This window comes from Capra hircus, chromosome 5, assembly GCF_001704415.2.
Source record: "Capra hircus breed San Clemente chromosome 5, ASM170441v1, whole genome shotgun sequence".
Lineage (NCBI taxonomy): Eukaryota > Metazoa > Chordata > Mammalia > Artiodactyla > Bovidae > Capra > Capra hircus.
The window spans coordinates 81,763,268-81,788,800 of record NC_030812.1 but is presented as its reverse complement, the minus strand read 5'-3'; the positions used below and the strand labels follow the sequence as shown (position 1 = coordinate 81,788,800).

At 38.1% G+C, this 25,533-nt stretch overlaps 1 protein-coding gene across 2 annotated transcripts in view; it reads right to left on the bottom strand.

The window, feature by feature from the left end:
* The window catches only part of ITPR2 (inositol 1,4,5-trisphosphate receptor type 2), a 596,562-nt gene that overhangs the window by 386,822 nt on the left and 184,207 nt on the right, over nucleotides 1-25,533 (bottom strand). For both annotated transcript variants that reach the window (XR_001918100.1, XM_005680737.3), the window contains exons 14-21: nucleotides 22,605-22,746; nucleotides 20,116-20,277; nucleotides 15,923-16,095; nucleotides 14,899-15,018; nucleotides 14,596-14,781; nucleotides 13,104-13,355; nucleotides 12,241-12,385; nucleotides 10,305-10,455 (exon numbers count right to left, since the gene is read on the bottom strand). Coding sequence is in view for 1 of the 2 variants with exons in the window: in XM_005680737.3 (XP_005680794.2) it covers nucleotides 10,305-10,455; nucleotides 12,241-12,385; nucleotides 13,104-13,355; nucleotides 14,596-14,781; nucleotides 14,899-15,018; nucleotides 15,923-16,095; nucleotides 20,116-20,277; nucleotides 22,605-22,746 (1,331 nt within the window). In the remaining variant the exon portion in view is untranslated. The remainder of the gene's footprint in view (nucleotides 1-10,304; nucleotides 10,456-12,240; nucleotides 12,386-13,103; nucleotides 13,356-14,595; nucleotides 14,782-14,898; nucleotides 15,019-15,922; nucleotides 16,096-20,115; nucleotides 20,278-22,604; nucleotides 22,747-25,533) is intronic.

Genomic DNA, 25,533 nt, shown 5'->3' with positions numbered 1-25,533 from the left:
GCTGCGCATGCCAACCAAAAGCCACTGTGATGATGCGTTGTCACAGCCTGGGGGCTAGATTCAGACCCCCGACCAGCTCAAGGGCGAAGGCAACTCCCAGCGATAAGAAGGGCTGAACTGTAACCAGGAACCCAGAAGAGGAAAACGTGTGTAACTGCCACTTTACAAGGCAGCCAACCCCATCACCTCAAACACTAATCACTGGCATCAAAGCCTACAGGATTTCCCAGAAAAACACAAGAGTGCGGTGTGCACACCCTATTTAAGACAGGCGCCACTGAGGCCAGCAAGGACTGGAACTCCGGAACCGGAACCGGAAACCTTCACCTTCTCGACACGCCTCTTCTTCCGCTCCCCTGGGTCTGACCTGCCAAACAATGACGAGACACGTGTCTCTGAATGTATAACCCTAACTGCGGCGGAGCAGAATTCCTAAGTGGTAAGTAGATCAAAAGGATTAAAAAAAAAAAAAGACATATTTCTATTGCACAGAATTTTCCAGACACATTATGAGAAAAGAAATCTGTTATCTCTTACTTGAAAGAGCTGGTTTGTCTAGCCACCGTGCTTATAAAATTGTCTCCTACTTTTAAAAAACTGTGCTTTGCAAATGATTTCCAATTAAAAATAAGAAAATAGAATCCAAACCATTTTAATATAAAAGACAAGAGGATGCTACACCAGGTACTGTAATGTGGTAACACTGCTATGGCTCCCTGACTTTTCCTTTAGAATAACAACTCTTTTTTTTTCCCAGGTACTTCCCGTAATCTGGGATTTCCTTTCTGGCATCAACCTCAGTCTCACTCTGTACCACAGGAATTTTTCCCAGGCCTGACAATCCTGTCTCCACCTTTGGAAATTCCAGAAATGTGTTCTCTCTTGCTTCTTTTGCTAAGAATTTATAGAGTCTAAGAAGACTTTTTAAGGAATTTATAGCCTAATAGAATTCAGCTATAATAACACAGCTCCCAGAAAAGTTGCAGGATAATGCTGTTAAGTTTGAAGTGTCATCTTACATACAATAAATCATTTTCCTACTTGGCTAATTATCTAAGTCATTAACTTTTCTGTTTTGAAATACTCTCAAATTTATGGAAACAGTTGCAAGAATAGTACAAAGAACTCCCATAACACCCTCTGATCAAAATTATCAGATTCACAAATTCTGCCACATTTGCATCCTCTCTTTCTTTCTCTCTTCTCTCTCTCTCACACACAAACACACACACACACAATCTTTCCTGCACTATTTGAGAGTTAGTTCCAGACATCATAGCCTTTTTAACTCTCAATTCTTCAGCTATTTGCTAAAAACTAGATTCTCTTACATATCCACAGTACAATTAGAAAAATGAGAAAATCTGATACAACACTACAACCTAATATACAATCCATATTCAAATTTTACCAACTGTGTCAATAATGTCTTCTGTAGATAATAACTTTCTTGATACAACACCACATATTCTATTTAGTTGTCATACTTCTTTGATCTCTTTTATTCTGAAACAGTTTTTCAACCTTCATCTTTTGTAACATTGCCATTTTTGAAACATTCAAGCCAATTATTCTATAAAATACCCCATCATTTGTATCTGCCTCATATTTCTTCATGATCAGATGGAGATGATGAATGTTTAGCAGAAATTTGAAATAGACAATGCTGTGCCCTTCTTAGGACATCACATCTAGAAGCACACGATGTTGCTTTGTCCTGATTTTATTATTTTTATTTTAAAAATTACCTTTAACCTCTATTTTGTTTACTTAACTTAAAGAATATCTATAAGACTGAGCCCCTACAGAAATGCTAACTTTAAAAAAATTATGGAACACAATTCTAACCTCAATAAGAATTTTTCTAAAGTATTAGCTCATTGGACAATAAATAATGTAGCAGTGCAAAGGATAGGAAGACTAATTTCTTGCACTTTAATTCTTAGCAATGCTACTAACTTACTAATGAATCTTAGGCAAGTTAATTAATCTCCCTGAATATGCTTTCCTATATTGGTACTTTAAAAATTTTTTCTTTTACAAAACTGGGGACTCCAGGCACAATTTCATTATATTTGCATATTGGCAACATTTATGAACAAACAATGTATCCCTGTGAGGTACCTTCTTTCTTATTTTATGTACTGTAAGTGAAAGCCACATATGCACTTTTTCAAATGTATCTCAAGGCAATACTGACAAAAGTATACTATCTTTTCTTGTCTTACAAATATAGATAAGCTCCAAAGAGATCTAAATAAGGTGGCGTTAGTCTGAGCGACTTCACTTTCACTTTTCACTGTCATGCGCTGGAGAAGGAAATGGCAACCCACTCTAGTGTTCTTGCCTGGAGAATCCCAGGGACGGGGGACCTGGTGGGCTGCCGTCTCTGGGGTCGCACAGAGTCAGACACGACTGAAATGACTTAGCAGCAGCAGCAGTTGTAAAGAACTCATCTGCCAATGCAGGGGAACTAGGAGATGTGGGTTCAATCCCTGAGTCAGGAAGATCCCCTAGAGGAGGAAATGACAACACACTCCAGTATTCTCCCTCATTAAATTCCATGAACAGAGGAAACTGATGGGCTACCGTCCATGAGGTCGCCAAGAGTCAGACACAAGTGAAGTGACCAAGCACAGCACACTATGAAAGCACTGTCCTTCCATACGTGTCAAGATAATGCTATTAAATAAACAGTTAATGCTACTAAAAGCAGAAATAATTCCCTGAGAAGGACTTTTTGAGTTGAGAGAAATGAAGAAAGCTAATCATAATAAATTCTCTGAGAGGTATTGTGTGTAGTAAGTAAAATTGTCATTATTATCAAAAGATGCTTAACAACAAATTATATTTTCCTACAGCTTAAATTATGTATCCGATAATAAGAATGCATAAAAGAAATAATTTACCTTCTGATTTGCAAATATCAAAAGAAGAAATCAAACTATCATCCTTAAATTCAAACTGATTTTAATACACCAAGAACTAGAATAACAGATTTCTAGAACACTTACTACTAAATAGGGGGATAAACATATTGGTTCAGATTCCAAAAATCTAGGCAAAATGCACAAACCCTTACCACAAATTAAGAAAATGTGTTTCCCTAATGAAGAGACACCATTCTACACACCACACCAGTCTCAAAAGGAAGACCTCTGAATCTCAGTTCATGTAGAACACGTATAAGTATTTCTTACCAACACAACAAAAAGTTTCTTAGAAAAACTATAATTGGCTGATAAAAACTATCATGAATCACTTTTTTATACTACAATAGAATTATGGTGTTTCATATTTCATTAATGGAATAACACAAGGTTAAGCCCAAGTCACATGACATGAAAGGTAATCCCATAAAACCACTCAGCACATAAACTACTCAATGAACAGGTTATCTAGGAAGTATATTATATAAGCCAACAAACAATTAAAATAACTTTTTGTTTGGCTTCTAAGACACTGCATTCTCCTGGTCTTCCTCTTTACTTGCTGGCACTCTGTCCCAGTCTCTTTTGCTGGCTCCTCCACTATCTCATTGTTCAATGTTGGCACATCCATGATTCAATCTTTGGACATCATCTTCCCAATCAACAGTCACTCTTTAGCTGATTATATTCAGTCTGATATTCTGAATGTCTCCTGTGTGCTGATTCTCACATTCCTATTTCCTACCATGACTACACCCTAAGTTAATTCACATATCCAACTATAACATCACCAGGAGATTCACAATAGTCATTTCAGACCTGAGGTACCCAACCAGGAATTCCTGATTGTCCCTACAGTCTCACTGACCTGCTATTCTTCCTTATCTCAATAAATAGTACCCATTTACCCAGCTGCTTTCAAACCGCTGGAATAATCTTTGATTCTCTTCCTTCTTCCTCATTCTCCTCAAGTCCTATCAGTCAGGACTGCCCCACTCTAATATCAACCACTTCTCTACCTTCTATCCTAGTCCATCACCATCACCCAATCCTGAAATAGCCTCCTTTCTATAATCTTTCCAACATTTATGTCCACACAGATGTTCACCACTGTCCACTCAGCAGCCAAAGTTATCAAATCATATTGTTCCCTTCTTAAAATCCTCTGAAGCTGCTCATCAAACTCAGAACACAATTCCAATTTGAGGGTGTAATACTCTCTACAATCTGAGCTTCTCCAACCTCTTATCCTATGTTGGCCCTTACCTCACTTTACTTTAGCCAAAATGGCCTTCCTGCTTGATATGCACATATATCAAGCTCATTCTGCCTCAGGGCTCTCTCTCCTGATGCATGTGGGTCTCTGCTCAAACGTCTGAGAGCTAGTTCCATTCACTAGCTAGAAGTGCAGATCCAAACTACAATGAGGTATCACCTCACACAGGTCAGAATGACCATCATCAAGAAGTTTACAAATAATAAATACTGGAGAGGATGTTGAGAAAGGGGAACCCGCGACAGTGTTGATAGGAATGGAAATTGTACAGCCACTATGGAAAATAGTATGGAAGTTCCTTTAAAAACTGAAAACAGAGCTATCATATGATCCTGCAATCCCACTCCTGGGCGTATATCTGAAGAAAACTATAATTTTAACAGATAAATGCACCCTAATTTCATAGCAGCACTATTTACAATAGCCAAGACATGGAAACAATCTAAATGTCCATCAACAGATGGATGGCTAAAGATGTGGTCCATGTGTACAATGAATTATTACACAGCCAGAAAAGAGAATGGAATAATGCCACATGCAACAACATGGATGGACCCAGATTACCATACCAAGTGAAATAAGTGAGGCAGAGAAAGACATACCATGTGATCTCACTTATGTGTGGAATCTAAAAAAGGATACCAATAAACTCATATACAGAACATAAATAGACCCACAAACGTAAAAAACAAACATGTCTACCAAAGGTGAATAGGGTGAGGGATAAATCAGGAGTTTGGAATTAACATATACATACTACCATAATAAAGCAGATAAACAACAAGGACCTACTGTAGGGCACAGGAAACTATACTCAGTATTTTGTAATAATCTGTGAGAGAGAAGAATCTGAAACAAAACAATATATCTGTATGTTAACTAAATAACTTTGCTGTATACATAAAACTAACACAACATTGTTAGTCAACTCTACTTCAATTTTTTAAAAATCCATTTTAGCTAAAAGTAACTGCCTGTCCCCTCTCCGTCATACTCCATATTGTCCTGGCTGATTTTTGTCATAGTATTATTCAGTACAGCAGTGTACATTCACTTAGGATCTGACTATCTCCCCCTGGAGGGAGAGGGGTGGGATTATGCCTATTTGGTGTCTGTTCTGTCTAGGCTAGGGACTGCATCCTGTTCCTCATTTTTCCCAGTGACTAGAATAGTGTCTGATAGACAACAGTTGCTCAGTAATAATTATTCAGTGAGAATTTACTGAGCAATTTAATTAGTGGTTCTCATATAGTTGATAAAATGAGTAAGGTATCCAGAGGTGAATGGAGCCCGTGAGAAAATATGAGAATTATAAAATATTGGAAAGAGTAAAAAAAAATGTCTCTCAGACATGCATAAAACAGTGGAGAGTACATACAAGATACTAGCAATTTTCCAGGGGATTCAAACACTTTTCTTTAGGATTAAACTCTGAAAACAGATTATCAGCACTGAGAACAAAAGTCAAAGTCAATTTTTAAGTTTTTAAAGGATGGTCTGGTGTAAAGTAAACTGGATATTGTAAAAACATCACACCAGGAAGCATCTCTACTTTCCTTTATTTCTCCATTTGCTTTCATACTGCTTCCTTGCCCCCACCATCACTCTCTCTGAATGTATACTATACGTAATAGTTTCTGCAATAGTTTATTCCGTCATGAGTCTTGGAGATCACCATTCTGTACAGCCCCACATGCATAGTTCAGCTTTCTTTTAGCTACAGGATGGTTCTTGGATTGAATTTAACTCTCAGGTCTGTTCACTGGTTCATGTTTCTTTTACAAGGACTCCAATTATTCATAACGATGGCTCCTCTTTGCTTTCTTCCATTTCAACAATTTTCTCACTGACTTTTCCACTTGTTCTTTTTTACCTACTTAGCATTCTCATTCAGAGAAGGCAATGGCACCCCACTCCAGTACTCTTGCCTGGAAAATCCCACGGACAGAGGAGCCTGGCGGGCTGCAGTCCATGGGGTTACTGGGAGTCGGACACGACTGAGCGACTTCACTTTCACTTTTCACTTTCATGCATTGGAGAAGGAAATGGCAACCCACTCCAGTGTTCTTGCCTGGAGAATCCCAGGGACGGGGGAGCCTGGTGGGCTGCCGTCTCTAGGGTCGCACAGAGTCGGGCACGACTGAAGCGACTTAGCAGCAGCAGCAGCAGCAACATTCTCATTACTGTTCTGCCTGTTTTCAATGGTGCTTCCTACACTTCCAATCAAATCTATTCTCCCTTTGATATTGTATAATTCAGTCTGTTATTTCTAATAATAATAAAAAAAAGTATTTCTCCTTTATAAGTCCAATCAACTTTCATTTCATTTCTTACTGGGCTTTTTTTTTTTTTTTTGTCCATTTCTAACCTTAGTTCTTGGATTTATGATTCAAGGTGTTTATCATATGTTTATGTTTTCATATTTGAAGGTATTTAATTCAGTTGAGAGTATCGTGTTGGAATTCTCTTCTCTTTCACGGTTGATGTTGAGAGACATTTCCATCAACTGAAATGTTTTGATTCTCCATTCTGTTTTGATCTTATAGTCCTTTCATACAGATGACAATTGATTACATCTGCATTTCCTGGACAAGGTGACGTGGGCTGATTTACATGATCTTTAGCTCAAGGGCACCCTCTCCTGTCGGAGTCATGCAATGCAGTTTCTTTAAAGGTTGGCCTTTGTTGGGAGGCTGTAGAGATTATTTTCTTCAATTTTATTTTATCTTGTGGTATTCCAGATTTCCCCACCTTGTTTCTTTTCCATTTCACCAACAAGAGTCCAAAGGGTGCCTCTGTCTTACTTTTAACCTGTTCACCTCTAGTTTTCCACAACTGCTCCCTGTGTCCATTCAAGTTCATTCCTATTCAGAGTTCTTATCTATCTGGATTCTGGATTCTCTTTCAGTATTTTTCATCCTTAGGATAGACCTTCTCTTTCTAACAGTGACTTCCTTGTTTTTGGTGGGGGGAGAAGGGTGTGGTGCACCGCACATGGCTTTCAGGATCTTAGTTCCCTGACCAGGGATCGACACCCTCCTTCTCCACCACAGTGGAAGGTGTCGAGTTGTAACCACCAGAACCGCCAGGGAATTCCTTCTATAGATGATTTTCACACAGTCTCTTTCACCTGATTTTTCCAGAACCCCTTAACTATCCACATAAGCTCTCAGTGGGAATAGTGAGGCAGCGCCACTAAAAACTGATGTCATTTTTCTACTTAAAATAATTTCATGCTCTCTTCTAGTTCGGCTGAGGGTGAGGGATATATAAAGTTTCATTTGCTTCTTATTGACACGTACAAATTTTTGGCAGATGTAGAAGGAACTGAGATTTAAGCAGCGGCAATTAATTACTTCGGCTACTTTATCATTCTTTGTCAGATATTTCTTCTCTATATTTGAAGTTAGATTTCTGGCTTCACTGTTTAATCCTGCAGTGGGTTCTGTAGTGGATACATTGTGCTCCACGCTCATCACCTATTTAGAGCTGAAGTATCTATTTCCTCAGTTGCTGGCCAGTCATGGCTGCTGCCTTCTAGTACCCATGCTTCTCACTAAGAGAGACCACCGTCCAAAAGGAACTGCCTTACTGAAGGCTGCACATCTCTATGATGAAGCCAGCAATCAATGCTGGCTAATATGAGGATACAAAGCCCAGGCTCTCTGCCTTAATTTGTAACCAATGTGAGGGACCATCCCAGCTCCAGAGATCCCTGTAGGATCAGCAAAGACCACAACTGTAACCACACTGTGGCTCAGCTTCTCCACTTCCTTACAGGTGTATATCCTAAATGCCAATCCTACCTTCCTCACTTCCTTATAGGTAATATCCCAAATGCACTCTTCAATATACATTCTGCAAACAATTTTATACCACAGGGTATTTTCAGGGCATCCAATCACCATCTGAAACAAACTGTATCGAATTATGAGCCAGGCACTGTTATAAGTGCTTTCAATATGTTGTATACGTTCACTTAATTCTCACAAGGAAACCATGAGGCAGATACTATCATTCAGTGCAGTTCAGTCACTCAGTCATGTCCAACTCTTTGCAACCCCATGAACCGCAGCACTCCAGGCCTCCCTGTCCATCACCAACTCCCAGAGTGCACCCAAACCCATGTCCATGGAGCCGGTGATGCCATCCAACCGTCTCATCCTCTGTCGTCCCCTTCTCCTCCTGCCCTCAATCTTTCCCAGCATCAGGGTCCTTTCAAATGAGTCAGCTCTTTGCATTAGATGGCCAAAGTACTGGAGTTTTAGCTTCAGCATCAGTCCTTCCAATGAACATTCAGGACTGATTTCCTTTAGGATGGACTGGCTGGATCTCCTTGCAGTCCAAGGGATTCACAAGAGTCTTCTCTAACACCACAGTTCAAAAGCATCAATTCTTCTGAGCTCAGCTTTCTTTATAATTCAACTCTCACATCCATACATGACCACTGGAAAAACCATAGCCTTGACTAGATGGACCTTTGTTGACAAAGTAACGTCTCTGCTTTTCAATATGCTGTCTAGGTTGGTCATAACTTTCCTTCCAAGGAGTAAGCATCTTTTAATTTCATGGCTGCAATCACCATCTGCAGTGGTTTTGGAGCCCCCAAAAATAAAGTCAGCCACTGTTTTCACTGTTTCCCCATCTATTTGCCATGAAGTGATGGGACCAGATGCCATGATCTTCGTTTTCTGAATGTTGAGCTTTAGGCCAACTTTTTCACTCTCCTTTTTCACCTTCATCAAGAGGCTCTTTAGTTCCTCTTCACTTTCTGCCATAAGGGTCGTGTCATCTGCATATCTGAGGTTATTGATATTTCTCCTGGCAATCTTGATTCCAGCTTGTGCTTCTTCCAGCCCAGCGTTTCTCATGATGTACTCTGCATAGAAGTTAAATAAGCAGGGTGACAATATACAGCCTTGACGTACTCCTTTTCCTATTTGGAATCAGTCTGTTGTTCCATGTCCAGTTCTAACTGTTGCTTCCTGACCTGCATATAGGTTTCTCAAGAGGCAGGTCAGGTGCTCTGGTATTCCCATCTCTTTCAGAATTTTCCACAGTTTATTGTGATCCACAGAGGCAAAGGCTTTGGCATAGTCAATAAAGCAAAAATAGATGTTTTTCTGGCACTCTCTTGCCTTTTCGATGATCCAGCGGATGTTGGCAATTTGATCTCTGGTTCCTCTGCCTTTTCTAAAATCATCTTGAACATCTGGAAGTTCACAGTTCACATATTTCTGAAGCCTGGCTTGGAGAATTTTAAGCATTACTTTACTAGTGTGTGAGATGAGTGCAAGTGTGCGATCGTTTGAGCATTCTTTGGCACTGCCTTTCTTTGGGATTGGAATGAAAACTGACCTTATCACCATATCTCAAAGAGAAAAGAAACTCTTAGAGAGGAGAAGTACCTTGCCTAAGTTAATAAAAAGTGGTCAGTCCAGAATTGGAACACAGGCACTCTGACTCAAAAGCACATGCCCACTGTACTGTACTGCCTCTGTAATGAATGGCTTTGCACCCACTGCCTCTTTACTGTGACCCTGCCTGTACCCATTCTCTACATTTTTCTATTGCCCTGCTATGAAGGGTAACCAGCACGTGACACACACCAGGATGATCTCAAATTTTTTTTTTTTTTTCAATCTGGATGCACCAGCTCTTAGTTGCAGCTCACAAGATCTTCGGTCTTCGTTGCAGTATGGGGTTCCTCCAGCTGTGGCATGCAAACTCTTTATTGCAGCATACAGGATCTAGTCCCCTGACAGGGATCAAATCTGGGCCCCTTGCAGGGAACATGGAGTCTTAGCCTCTGGACCCCCAGTGAAGCCTCAAGTGTTTGTCTTTTAACACGTAATATTTTCACTAGTGAACTGACCATAGCATGATGGAATTCCTTGAGCTTATGAAGTTGTCTTTTAAAGCTTTTCATTAAAAAGAGAAGCATGTTAGCACATCTAGCCTCCTGGCATTCACAGGATGAAGGTCCACGTGCACATATATATTACCAGGTACATGTTCACAACCACTCGACAGATTTGTTCTTTATCTCACCTCAAAGTGATGCCAAAAAGATTATAACTTTTCTCCAAAGTTCTTACCTCCATCTTGATATTTGCTTAATCTTTCAAAATATGATGACATGGGGGCCTGGACAATATCCAAGATAGCCAGAAGAGTCCTTGTTAGCCTTAACAATTCACTGAAACTGTAAAATCCAAAGTATATAAGATTCCGAGCCAAGTGAACCACCTAATTTAGAAAAAGAAGAAAAAGGGTAGAAAAGAAAAGAAAAATATTAGGAACAAAAATAAGCACTGAATTTTTATTATCTAAGTTTGTGCAGACATGTCTAATTATGTCTAATTCTTTTTATTTTTCACATGGTCTCATTTAATAGAAAGGTAGATTTTAAAGAACCCCGCCTAAATATGGAGAACAAACTAGTGATTACCAGTGGGCAGAGGGAAGTGGGGAGGAGCAATACGGGTATAGGAAACTGAGAGGTACAAGCCATTATGTATAAAATACATAAGCAAAAGTGATATACTTTACAGCACAGGGAAATATGGCCATTATTTTGTAATAACTTTCAGTGGAGTATAATCTACAAAAATATTGACTCATTCTGTTATATACCTGAAATTCATAAAATATTGTAAATCAACTATACTTCAAAAATTTTTTAAAGAATTCTATCTAATCAACAGGAAATATATCCTTCAGCAGTCCTCTTCTAATTCATTAATACCTAGGAATTTAATACCTGCAAAAGTAACCTCTGATTTAATCAAGTTTAGAATTAAATCCAAATAAGACCAGTTCATCAACCCCATCACAGGCCCATGTGACAGGAATATGAGGTATCTGGTGAACAGTCCGCAGGGGAAGCAAGAAGACAGATTTTAGATGTATCAGGGTGGTTAAATGAGGTTTACATTAGAATGATTGACTTCTTGCTTAAATATTAAGTTATTTAGTCAGTAGGATATCACTTAATAAGCAGTCACATTAATGAATTACTTTAACAACTGAATATTATCCATGAAATTTGTCTAGAAATACACGTTCCTTATGCCACTTGGCGGTCTTCTGGATGCTACAGGACATACTACGCATGACAGCCAGCTTCCAAGATGGTCCCCAATGTAGGGTCTCCTTCCACATTGCCCCAGGCTTAGTCGGTGTCACCAACAAAATACAGCAGAATGATGACAAGACACTTCTAAGCTCAGGTTATAGAAGACTGCAACTTCCATGTTGGGCCCTTTCTCTCTTTCAAATAGTTACCCCAGGGGAAGCTAGGCACCAGGCTGTGAGGACACTGAGGCAGCCTATGGAAAGGCCCACGTGGCAAGAAGAATGAGGTGTCTAGACAATAGCCAGCAAGGAAGTACAACCACACAAGTGAACTCAGAAGCAGATCATCTGACCCCGGATGACGGTAACCCCAATCAGCAGCTTGATTTACAACCTCATGAGGGACCCTGATCCAGAACCACCAGATTTCTGACCCACAGAAACATGAGATAATCATGCTGGTGCTTTGGGCTGCTAGGTTAGGGGGTAATCTGTTACACATCAGAAGTAGGTACCTAATACCCCAGGTATCAGGTAACAGCATCTTCTCTCTAGTTTTGTCACTATCTACTCAAAGTGATATTATAATTTCAATTTAGTTTAATGAGGCTAAGAACATCACTTTAATGGAGATTTTTTTAATATATGCAAAATATATTATAAATATGCAAAACTCCCTGTCCATTAAATGCAATAAAGTTTGCACAAATAAATCAAAAAATCAAAGAGTATATAACATAATTACAAATAAAATATTTTGTATATCAGGTATAATTAAAGTATCAAATCTATCTTTTAATCAATGGAAGAGGGAATCATACCTTCAGGAATTTAACTACCAAATTATCAAAACATCCTAAATATTAGAGGGAAAAAAAGTCTTTGATGTTCAATGTCCCTAATTTTAGACAGTGTAAAGTGAATAACTTCACAGATTAATTGTTTAAAAGAAATTACCTCAAATGTCAGTTTGTTTTTTTCTTTATCTCCAAAAGGAAAAGGCTGATTTACAACTTCTTTCAAGTATTCTTCAACAAATTCCATTGTCAGTGCAAATTTCCTCTTCATGTCATTTCTGGAAGAGTCTGTTATAGAATCATATCTGGGAACACAGAAAGAATTTAAGGGAAGGTAAATTGATTGTAGTCGTTTAAATTGGAAAATACATATACTTTAACCTCCTGACTTCTAAGTTTGGGTAAATTAATCAACCTTTCTAGACACTGTGTCCTCATCTGTAAAATGGGCCTGTTTTGAAATGAGTTACTACATGTAAAGCACTTAAACCAAAGTCTACCATAATATTAAAGACTTAATAAATTTTTGCTCCTATTATTAATACATTTCCTGATTACTGGTTTCCAGAATAACATTTCTATTATCAAAAGTTATCATTTTACTTTCCAAAAAGAGTCTCTCATTTGCATTTGGAAGGTTAAAGAAGCCAAATTTGAACACAGAAATGCCTTTCCTTACATTCCATTTCAAAATTGAAGACATTTGGGGGAAGAATGGACTAGGAGTTTAGGATTAACAGATGCAAACTATTATATATAGAATGGATAAAAACCTAGATCTTACTGTACGGTACAGGGAATGATATCCAATATCCTGTGACAAACCATATGGAAAAGAATATGAAAAAGAATGTATATATATATGTGTAGAACTGAATCACTTTTCTGTATAGTAGAAATTAATACAACATTGTAAATCAACCATCATACTTCAATAAAATAAATTTTTTAAGAAATTGAAGACATTTGATTTTGAGTTCATCAGCTGAATTTAAAGTCATCGAGAAATGTTCCCAAACATACTCATGAATTGTGATCTTCGTGGGGATTTCTGTCCAGAGCCGGGCATAGCGGACAGGCACCACGGACTCCTGGGGATCCCGGTCAACGTGCATGTGGAGCATGAGGCGACAGAAAGATGCTCGGAGGTCAAAAGGCAGGCTCTCATCTGACATACATCGCAGGATCAAATCAACAGAGAGCTGTGTAGAAATCTGGTTTATGGCCAGATACTGGCGATCCAAGCACATCCTTGCAAAGAGATTTAGCTGGTACCTTAAAAATAGTAAATGTATTACATTATTTGTCTTATCTGGATAAAGTCTAAGTATTAGTATCAATCGCATCTACTTTTATGTTTCTAATATTTCCAAGTGTATGTGATACTGGACATTGTGGTAGTGGGTTACGTGATTGAATGGCACGTAGATGAGGCCATTTCTGTGCCCATTCAGTTGCAATTTCTCTCATTTGTTCCAGCAACAAATTTCTGGTGGAGATGGCCATCAGGCTCTAGGTTCTTGGTTTCCTAGGACTACAAATACACTAAGCCCAAAGGCTATGGATAACAGCTCTCGTGAAACCATCTCTCTCTGCCTTGCTCAGACTCACTCAGTTCCAGGCTCTCATGTCTACATTCCAAGTGTAGACTTAGTTCCCAAATGATCAATAATTATTCAAGTGACCAGTCCAAATGGCATCAGTACACTTTGATTCATCAACCTCCAAGATACAGAAAGTAGCCTTTGATTTTGTAGCTGTAGAAATCAGGGAACACAAGGAATTCTCTGTCTTTCTCAGATTTTTGTGATTTGGGCCCAGTCTTGGTTTCTGCTTTGGGTTTCCATGCCTTAGACTCTGGAGAAGGAAATGGCAACCCACTCCAGTGTTCTTGCCTGGAGAATCCCAGGGACGGGAGCCTGGTGGACTGCCGTCTGCGGGATCGCACAGAGTCAGACACGACTGATGTGACTTAGCAGCAGCAGCTTTAGACCCAAAAAACACCAACTCGGTTCTTGCTCCCGCTATACTGACTACGTCAACCACCACTGAAACTTCAACTACTACATGCCACCACTGAACTTTCACAACTATAGACACCAGTTTGTCCAAAGTCCTAGGTCTCTACATGACCATGAGCAATATGTACATAACTACTGGCTAACCATCGCTGAGGCCACCTCTACAACCAAATCACCTTCCCTGGCCCCAGTGCTATCTCCTTCTCAACTCGATTATCTGCACCCACACCAATCAACAAGAGGAAAAACTCCTTTGCTGCACAACAGTTTCAAACTAGCAGAAAATGAGAAAACAGCAAGTGATATATGTGGCAAACACAGATGTTTGCATTTATTTTGAATATGTTAAATAATACTAAGTATTTCAGCTACCCTAGTTCTGATATAACTTCTTAAACTTCTTCACAGACATCTGACTTCACAGATTTACAGATTTCTGAGAATCACCTCTCAATATGTGAGACTGAGAATTATGGTTCTCTATGATACTTAACCTGTAATAGGTAAGGACTTCCAAATCAGCCTTGGTGCCCTCCTTTGCCTCCTGGGCAAGGTGCCTAATAGCTTTGCCATGAGGTTCCTTGTTGCTGTCAATCCAGTAGAGCCAAACTTCTTCCTCATCAATGTCATCTGAAAGGATGGCACTCTCCATGGGGTTGTCTCCTTGCATTGAGACCAGTCTTGAAATAAATAACACACACAAAAGTCTATGAAAAAGTTCATCCAGAAACAAGACAAGGAACTGTCTTGCTTACAAATAATGAACATAAAAGGATGCCTCCATCATTTGGGCTTACTTGGTTTGAATGAGAATGTCTGCATTGCCTGGGCTCAACATAAATTTGCAGATGAGTTCTTGAGTCACGGGTATCGCGGTGGTATTAGACACACACAGATCTGATAAATAATCCAAAAACCTGACAAGAGAAAAAAAATTAAACTGAACATTAGCAAAAAGCATCTTATAAAATCATCACCCAAAATACACTTTGGGATATAATGAAGCTGTCTAGATATATTTTTAATATTATTTCCACGCAACAGTATTCTAATGTGTTGCTCATCTACTGCAGCATTAGAGACAAATTAAATGTCCAATTATTTGTATTTAGTACAAACCTTGTTTCCAAAAATGATATAAGCTTGCTTCTACTTATTTGCTGATGTTCATCCCACAGCACTGTGCCTTGTTATATTTACAGTATCAAAACAAAGCCAGATCAAAGTTAACGCTGTTCTCAGTAAAACAGCCAGAGAGCACGTGAATTCGGTCTGGCCAAGTCAGAGGCCTAATTCTATCTTCTAACACGTATTTGCCATGGTAATTAAGAAGAGTTGGTCAATCTGCTTGACTTCTCTGCAATCATTTCTCCTGGATAAGGCAGCATGGTATAAGAGAAAGGCGACTTGCCATGGAGTCAGAAACCCTAACTTCTCTTTCTAGTTGGTTTGTAGGCTTCTATTTTCGCATCTCTAATACGTAGATAATGTTTTATGACCAGTGTACTTCAGGAGAATGTGCAAGGATTTAAATGAAACAATGTATTAATATATATATGGACATATTCTGAAAAACCATGGAGAACTATAAAAATACAAGTTATCAGAGTAAAATCAACCACATTTAAATACATTATCTATACAGGGTTTTGATCCCCTATGAGATAATAACTCACGATGATACATAATTATCATAGCAATAAGTCCAACATTGTTTAGTCCATGAAAGAATTTTAACTTTACAAAAGTTCTGAAAAGTTCTGAAAATAAAGCAATAAGCCATAATCCCCACAAGAAAACACTGCATGAGCTACTTCCAACCTTGGCTCTCGATTTCTCCTGAGTAAACTAACAAATGTTTCTATTTCTTTTGCTGTAATGTGTTTCTCTAGTAGTTTTCTGTTGTTGTGCAACAAAGCTGTGATGGTATCTTCTGCCAAAATATCATAGCCGATCTGGGACTGCATGACACAGAAATTCTTAGCAATGTATTCCTGCAAAGAAGAAGGACTGTCAGAATGCGCTGCCAAACAGCTTAGAAATAACAGGTTCTATTAGGGTCAGCAACAATGATTAATTTATTCATAAAAGAAAACGCACTAAAAATTACTGTCCAAAGAAAAGCAAATAAGTAATTCTTCAATAAATAGGAATTTTGAGGAAGGAATTACAAATATATTAATAGACCTCATTTTAATTATAACAGAAAATTACATGTCTAGAAGTAATTTTTAATATGGTGCTTACACTTACAAATTAGAAAAACAAAAATAAACCTAGCTAAAATCATAATTTTTTATGACATGATAACTAAGTATCTCACCAGTATAACAGATGGCCCTCTTCAAACACGCACTAAAAGTCATAACCCAGGATTTTGGCATAATTACAGAAATGAAAATGACCCTCTGACATTTTGTTCATGAAGCATGAGCTTCATATTGTTATATGAAGATCCCAGGTGAACCTAGGCAATTTCTTTTTTTTTATATACATACTACAATGATTAAATCTTCTCTTTAAAATAATGATAAAATTACATAGCATTTTTCATCTTTAAAAAAATATCAGTGAAAAAACTCACAAACAAAAAGGTAAACAGGAAAAAAAGTCCAGTAACGTAATATGATTAATCACTTTATGGCTCAGACCGATTCATCCAATAGATATTTCTGCAAGGGCATTCCAGCTCTATAGTATGGTTATGTAAGAGGATGTACTTGTTTTTGGCAAACACATGTTATAGAATTGAGAGGTAGGGGTATGGCAGTAAACAAGACAAACAAGCTCCCATGGAGCTCATGTCCTAGTGATAAAGGGCAGTCATTGAGCTAACAAACAGGATCATTTTAGGTATTGATAAGCAAATGAAACAAGCAGGGGATGGGAAAAGCTGACTAATTTAGATGGGGTAGGTGCTGAAGAAGTGACATTTGACCTGGGATAGAAATGATGAAAATGATGAAATGATTTTCTTTTAATGAGGCAATCATGGGGAGAGAAGTCATCGAAGTATGGGAGTAGCAAGTGGAAGGCTCCGTGGTGGTGGAACCCAGTCTCCCGAGTTCTGTAAACACAGAGTGCCCGTTGCAGCAGGAAAGTCGTCAGTGAGGAGAAAACGAGCTGACATGGGAGGTGAGGTCCTGGACAGCCATGTGAAAACAGAAAGGTCCATTCTTAGAGCAAGAGAGAGCCACTGGGGAGTTTCCCCCATGTATGATTCCATCTGCCTCTTCTTCCCACCAGCCTGCCTTTCTATTCCAAGCCACATCTCAGAACTGGTAAGCTTAACCTTCTCCACAGTCCAAAGTGTTCACTTCAATTTCTTGGGGATTCTCCTTGGGGATGTTTCCTATGCTGGGAAAATTTACTGACCAGAATATGTTCTGGCTTTAAGTAAAACTTACTGATACCAAGGGAACATTTCATACAAAGATGGGCACAATAAAGGACAGAAATGGTATGGACCTAACAGAAGCAGAAGATATCAAGAAGAGGTGGCAAAAATACACAGAAGAACTATACAAAAAAAGATCTTCATGATCCAGATAAACACGATAGTGTGATAACTCACCTAGAATCAGACAAGTGGGTCTTAGGAAGCATCACTATGAACAAAGCTAGTGGAGGTGATGGAATTTCAGTTGAGCTATTTCAAATCCTAAAAGATGATGCACTCAATATGCCAGCAAATTTGGAAAACTCAGCAGTGGCCACAGGACTGGAAAAGATCAGTTTTCATTCCAATCCCAAACAAAGGCAATGCCAAAGAATGCTCAAACTACTGCACAATTGTACTCATCTCACACACTGGCAAAGTAATGCTCAAAATTCTCCAAGCCAGGCTTCAAACAGTACATGAACTGTGAACTTCCAGATGTTCAAGCTGGATTTAGAAAAGGCAGAGCTCAAATTGCCAACATCCACTGGATCACAGAAAAAGCAAGAGACCAGAAAGAAAACATCTACTTCTGCTTTATTGACTATGGCAAAGCCTTTGACTGTATGGATCACAACAAACTGTGGAAAATTCTTCAAGAGATGGAAATACCGGACCACCTGACCTACTCCCTGAGAAATCTGTATGCAGGTCAAGAAACAAGAGTTAGAACTGGACATGGAACAACAGACTGGTTCCAAATCAGGAAAGGAATACGTCAAGGCTATATATTGTCACCCTGCTTACTTAACTTACATGCAGAGTACATCATGAGAAATGCTGGGCTGTAAGAAGCACAAGCTGGAATCAAGATTACCGGGAGAAATATCAATAACCTCAGACATGCAGATGACACCACCCTTATGGCAGAAAGTGAAAAAAAACTAAAGAAACTCTCGATAAAAGTGAAAGAGGAGAGTGAAAAAGTTGGCTTAAAGTTCAACATTCAGAGAATGAAGATCATGGCATCTGGTCCCATCACTTCATGGCAAATAGATGGGAAACAGTGGAAACGGTGATAGACTTTATTTGGGGGGGCTCCAAAATCACTGCAGATGGTGACTGCAGCCATGAAATTAAAAGATGCTTACTCCTTGGAAGAAAAGTTATGAACAACCTAAACAGCATATTAAAAAGCAGAGATTACTTTGCTGAGCACCAAAGAATTGATGCTTTTGAACTGTAGTATTGGAGAAGATTCTTGAGAGTCCCTTGGACTTCAAGGAGATCCAACCAGTCCATCCTAAAGGAAATCAATCTTGAATATTCATGGAAGGACTGATGTTGAAGCTGAAACTCCAATACTTTGGCCACCTGATGTGAAGAACTGATTCATGTGAAAAGACCCTAATGCTGGGAAAGATTGAAGGTGGAAGGAGAAGGGGACGACAGAGGATGAGACAGTTGGATGGCATCACCGACTCGATGAACATGAGTTTGAGTAAACTCCGGGAGTTGGTGATGGACAGGAAGGCCTGGTGTGCTGCAGCCTGTGGGGTGGCAAAGACTCAGCCACAACTGAGTGACTGAACTGAACTGAACTGATTCCCAAATAGCACCCAGCCTCCAGGTCAGCATCCTCAGCCCTCCACAGCTCAGCCCACATGCCTTTCCAGTCCACTCACACACCATCCTTCTGCATGGACTAAACTCATCACTGAAGTTTCCTGACTATGCACTCATCTCTCCAACTGTCTAAGAGAAACATAGGACACCAATTTACCAAATGATAATTAATTGAAAACAATTTTGTATTAAGCAGATGTATATTACTGAGCCCACTACATGTTATATTTTCAGACAAAAATGAAATGAAATTCTACATGAGTTGGCAACTTTAAGCTATATCCCTGGATACACCTGGGTTCCCTGTCCTCCATGGTTAGGTGTATCTTGATGAAACTGCCCTTCTAGGATCCATTATTCTCTTTTCAGAAATCTCTGTTCACTAAACTGCCAGTTCCCATACAATTTCTGAAAATGATTCTTTTTTTTTTTTTTTAATGATTCTTATTGTATTCAAATGCTTCCTTCTCCAAGCACCCTTCCTGGGTTACCTGAGCTGAGCTCCTCTCTCTCCTGAATTCCCATAATACTGTCTTATCTCCCCTACCCACTCCATGACTCTGCCTTACATTTCAGATGCACATCATATTTTTTCCACCAGACAACGAACTCTTTAGCCTACACGTGATGGGGTATGTCATGTGTTTCTATAAATGCCAAGAAATGTCTCATTCCTCTTTACATAATATATCCAGCATGCCTCCTGCCCATCAGGAGCTAATGCCATTAACACATGAGGACTCAGACATCTTCCCCCAACAATTCTAATTTTACAAGGAATAATAAACACATATGTCATTTCAAATACATTTACAGGCCATTTTTGTATGTTATAAAATATTTCAATTATAAAAGAAACATTTTGGAACACACACAAATGACCAAGAGAAAGCATTTCATTGCAAAACAGAATTTCCCATTCCTAATTTATATGTCTTGGAACTGTAACCAAACAACTTCACCCATACTTTAGATGTTAAAAAGATAAAAAGAAGGGCCATCCTTGAACCTGATTTTTCCGGTAGTCCTGCTGTGAATGTCTCAGCACACGGTAGCACAGCCTCAGCATGTACTTATAGGGGGCGTATCTTTGATCCCCCAGATCTTCAAGTCTCAACATTGAGCCTTCTCCTGCTTTCTCCTTAAAGGGTGCTTTAAGAATCCCAAATACCTATTAAGAAAACAACAACAGTTATGACTTATTCTGATAAATGGAGATGCATGTTTAGAATTTTTAAAAATTTTTATAACAAAAAACGTTGACTCAAAAAGGCTTTTGTAATATTTGAGAAGAATTAGTGTAAAGTAAAAACATAAAAGAAAGATTTTGGGGGGATATAAGACCAACACATATACTGCTAAAAGTATTCCATAAATTAAATGACAAAACAATATTTAAATAAAATGCTTCATTTTGTTTAGAAATTCTATTTTATTAAAATAAAAAAAATATTCAAGAGGTGTTGAAGTTCCCAAATAAGTCAGACAGAAAAAGAAAAAAATCATATGATATCACTTATATGCAGAACTTAAAAAAAATCATACAAGTGAATTTATTTTCAAAACAGAAACAAACTCACAAACTAGAAAACAAACTATGGTTACCAGGTGGAAGGTGGGAGGGAGGGCTAAATTGGGAGTTTGGGACTTACACATACATACTGCTATATTTAAAGTAATCAATAAGGACTTAACGTAAATAAATAAATATTTGGTTAAAAATAATAAAAAATTTAAAGATTTTAAGTTTTACTAAGTTACATGAACATATTCAGATGAACTAAAATATAGTTTGACTTCAGTGGGCTTTAAAACTACTTCTATTATTCTCCATAACTTTCTAAAGTCAAAACACTATAAGGAAAATATTCACTTTTCATCTAAAACTGACATCAAAAACTACCTCCAAATATTGCTTTTAAACCTCCTGGTAAAAGAATTAACTTATTATTTGTATACATTAAAGATGTGACCAAATCAATGAATGTATCAGCATTCAAAACAAATAAGGAGCCATATGGGCACCTGGTGATACCCAGTGACTCAGATTCTTCTTGTAAGAAAATTAGCAGTTGGGAAGTATTTAAAAAGCATTGAGGAGCATGACTCTTTTAGGCAACAAGACAGCAGGTAGGATCACCTGGAGATGAACTGGCAGGATGAGTATTTATAAGAGAGTACCTAGGCAAAGACATGAGGAGTCATACAAGAAAGCAGAATTATCCTACGTAGTCCATGAAATAAAATATGAATTAAAGTTTCTTCAATAATTCTATATTCACTAAACTGTGAATTTTCTATTTATAATACTGAAGTAAAATGGTTGACATATATTTGTTAAAATAATATTAATAAATCATTCAAGGTTCTAAAAGTCCTTGAAATCAAATGTTTTATACAAAAGAAATGCTAATGTTAGAAAAGACTTTGTCTCTTTAGATTTGCAACCTTTATTTTATTTGAGAAAAATGTTGATTTTATATATTCTGACAATCAGCTACAGAATATTAATTGATAATGTCTACTGTTTTCCTTTCCCAACTCTACAATAGCATGTATATTAATAACATAAATTTTCTTTCTTAAGTATCTTCCTACAGTCTACAATTAAGGCAGAAGCCCATTACTTATATAGCAATTAACAGAATAAAAAGAATGCACGAAGGTAGGCATGTCCAAACGTGCACAGTATTAGGGAGTAAATTAATTTGCTGGCACGTGATGAACAACTTCAGGAAGACATAGCATAGGAGCATTTCTAGACTTTCAGGGAAAAAACTAGAATACTGTAAAGAGCACTTGTGACTAATGAATAGACTGCCCTACTTTTTGAGGGGAAAATGGGGAAAAGGTAGGAAGCAGATGGAGATGGCAGCTCCTAAGCTCCCCTGGAACTTCTACTTAGAACATTATTACAGCATGTTTTCTGCAGACAGTTTGACCATGTAGGTTTTTCATAGGTCTGTGGCAGGCCGTATCCAAGATAGCCCCCAGTGAACCCTGCCTCCTGGAATTACACTCTAATGGAATCCTGTCTTCTTGACTGTGAGCTGGAATTACTGGCTCACTTCTAACTAAGCGAACAAGGTAGAAAGGATGAGATGTTACAGTTTCTAAGATTTTTGTTACAAAAAGACTATGACCTCCACCTGGAGCCCTCTCTTCTTCTGTCTTGGATCCCTCATTCTAAGGAACACAACCTTCCTGGGCTTGAGGCAGCCCTGTGGAGAGGCCCAGGCAAGTGAGGTGGGTAATAAATCCTCCCCTATTTGAGCCTCCAGATGACCACAACCCAGCCAAGACCTTGACTGCAGCCTGTGAAACACCGTGAGCAAGAACTGCCCACCTAAACCACCCCTAGATTCCTAATCCACAGAAAACCTAAGTATCTGCTGGCTTCAGACACTAAATTTTGGGCTAATTTGCTGTACATCAATAGGTAACTAATACAAGAACTTTCCTGATACTATAATTCAAAAGACAAAACATGAAAATCACCTGCGCCAATATGTTTTGTTCCCTCATTAACTTCTGACGTTCTCGGTTTGGCTTGGTGATAAGCACGTCTAGAACGTCTTGTCCATTGTTAGGTACATCAGCAACGAAGAAGATAAGGTCTTCCAGTAACTTGGTTACAAACCTATCATGAAAAGGAAATATTATGATGTGCTTAATCTTGGGAATATTTTTAAATAAACATTTAAAAAGTAAAAGTATTTTATAATAAAATCATTTAATAACTAATACAGTAAATATTTACTTAAATCTTTGCAAAGAGCATCCCTTATTCAGTTTAACCAAGCCCTACTCCCACCTCCAACTCTAACCAAGTATTTGCAAAGACAATTATGAAATAAAACCCCATGAGTCCCAAAACCAGAGGTGTTGAGAGGATAACATCCACCAGCAGATGCTTTTTCATGACTGACTCACAAAGAAGGGTATTTTGGCTTTATGAGAGAACAGCTAAACTAAATTCTTAAACTCAAATTTGCTCTTTTTTATTATCAACTCAACTACATTTTCTAACCTTTAGTACATTACAATTTCTCCCTGTACAGAATAGGAAAAACTTAAATGACCTGCAAAGAAAGACAAGAGCAAGCCATCCTATCTCTAAATTGTTCTGAAAGTATTAACTGATCTATAAAAATCATAACACCCTAAAATCATACACTAGTGTTTACCTTTAATTCTACACTTTGGCTATTTTTTTTTAACTATTACTTGAACATTAATGGTGTCTAGCACCTAACGTGTCTGGAGAGCTCTTCCTCCCTTAGCTTTCTTCTTCCTCCTTCCTGCGTTTTATCATTTTCTGTGTGACTGTTTTTTGTAAAATTCATACAGGCACTACACCACCAGGGAACTGCATCCTATATGAATTTTTTAATACAAAAAAAAACTATCCAACAAATATTTAAGTAAACTTTATCCACGAAGATGTCATATATATGCATGATGGAATACTACTCAAACAGAAGAGAATGAAATAGTATCTGTAGCAACATGGATGGACCTAGAGATTATCATTACTAAGCGAAGTTCAAGTCAGACAAAAACAGACAAATACCATATGGTATCATTTGTATGTGGAATCTAAAATATGACACAAATGAATTTATTTACAATGTTTTAACATGTAGCAGAAACACAGACATGGAAAACAAACTTATGGTTACAAAAGCAGGCACAGGGTAGGGAAAGAATAAATTAGGAGTTTGAGATTAGCAGATAAAAACTACCATATATAAAACAGATAACAACGTCCTACTGTATAGCACAGGGAACTATATTCAACATTCTATAATAAACCATAATTTAAAAGAATATGTATATTTATATATAACTGAATCACTTTACACTAGAATCTAATACAACATTGTAAATCAACTATACTTCAATAAATAAGCTTTATCCATATATATCAGCATAATTATTCACTGTTATTAGTACAATCAGTCAAGATTACATCAACTAAAAAACTACAATTTAAGAGATTCAGTGACTCTAGAAAAGTGTGGAATGTAATCAGTTATGAAGCACCTTGATCTTACCTCCAGATTCAACTCCTGCAAGAGAGTGGAGCCAAGTGGTTACACCTATAATCCAGAATTTAGCCACCACATCCAAATTCAACACACCTCCAAGGTTCATAAACTTACTCCAAATTCCAGAGATACTATGTTTTCTTGTGTGCCTATTTTAAATTTTAACCCAATCTGTTTCGACAAAATGTCTTAGGAATAGGATTCACTGACAACTTCTAGGGGCAACCACAGAAATGTAAAACATGATTTCTACACATCAAAATGTGGTGTGAATTTCTTTCGAAATTGTGACTCAACATCTTCTAAATTATTCTGTTGTCCTTAACAGAAATAATAAAATATTTATTTTGAGCTCAGACTTCTTCAGCAAACTAAAATTGAGTTGAGCCTCAAGGGCTTAATCTACAAGTCCAGTCCAAGCATAAATATATCTGCATTTTCTTTTTAGAAATATTGGGGGTTTTTTTCCCTCTTGCTGTTTAGAGGCTATTGTATTCAGGTGTTTAGTTATCTAAGGAAGTACAACTCTGGGAGCAACTACAAACGCCTCTGCTTCAAACTCTTCCAGATGGCTTACAAATTAATGATGGTGGAGATGCAGATGCAGAGAATGATCTTGTGCACATAGCAAGGGAAGGAGAGGGTAGGACAAATTGAGAAAGCAGCTTTGACATATATACACTACCATATGTAAAACAGATAGAGTGGGAAGTTGCTGTATAACTCAGGGAGCCTTGCCTGGTGCTCTGTGATGACCTAGAGGGGTAGGATGGGGGGCTGGGAGGGAAGCTCATGAGGAAGGGGGATATATACATACATAGTTATGACCGATTCTCAATGTTGTACAGCAGAGACCAACACAATATTGTAAAGCAATTATCTTCCAATTAAAAATAAATTAAAAACTGTGATAGCTAATGGAATGATGATGAAGAAAATTAACAGTCTTGACTGAGAATGACTATACATTAACCTTATTTGCAGAGCCTACCTCCCCTAATGATGAGGCAATGATAGTCAAGAAAATGAGTCTTCTCTTTTGACCTCCAAAACCGTTGAAACCTTATTTTTGTCTTTTCACCTCAAGCATCCCATCTGGGGCAAATAAAACTGTTTTTTCCAGTTTAGACCAAATTACAATTCTATACTGGGAGATGGAAAGTGAAGTCGCTCAGTTGTGTTCGACAATTTGTGACCCCATGGACTGTAGCCTACCAGGCTCCTCCGTCCATGGGATTTTCCAGGCAAGAGTATGGAGTGGGTTGCCATTTCCTTCTCCAGGAGATCTTCTCAAGCCAGGGATTGAAACTGGGTCTCCCACATTGTAGGCAGAAGCTTTACCATCTGAGCCACCAGGGAGATGGGTAGGTCCTTTC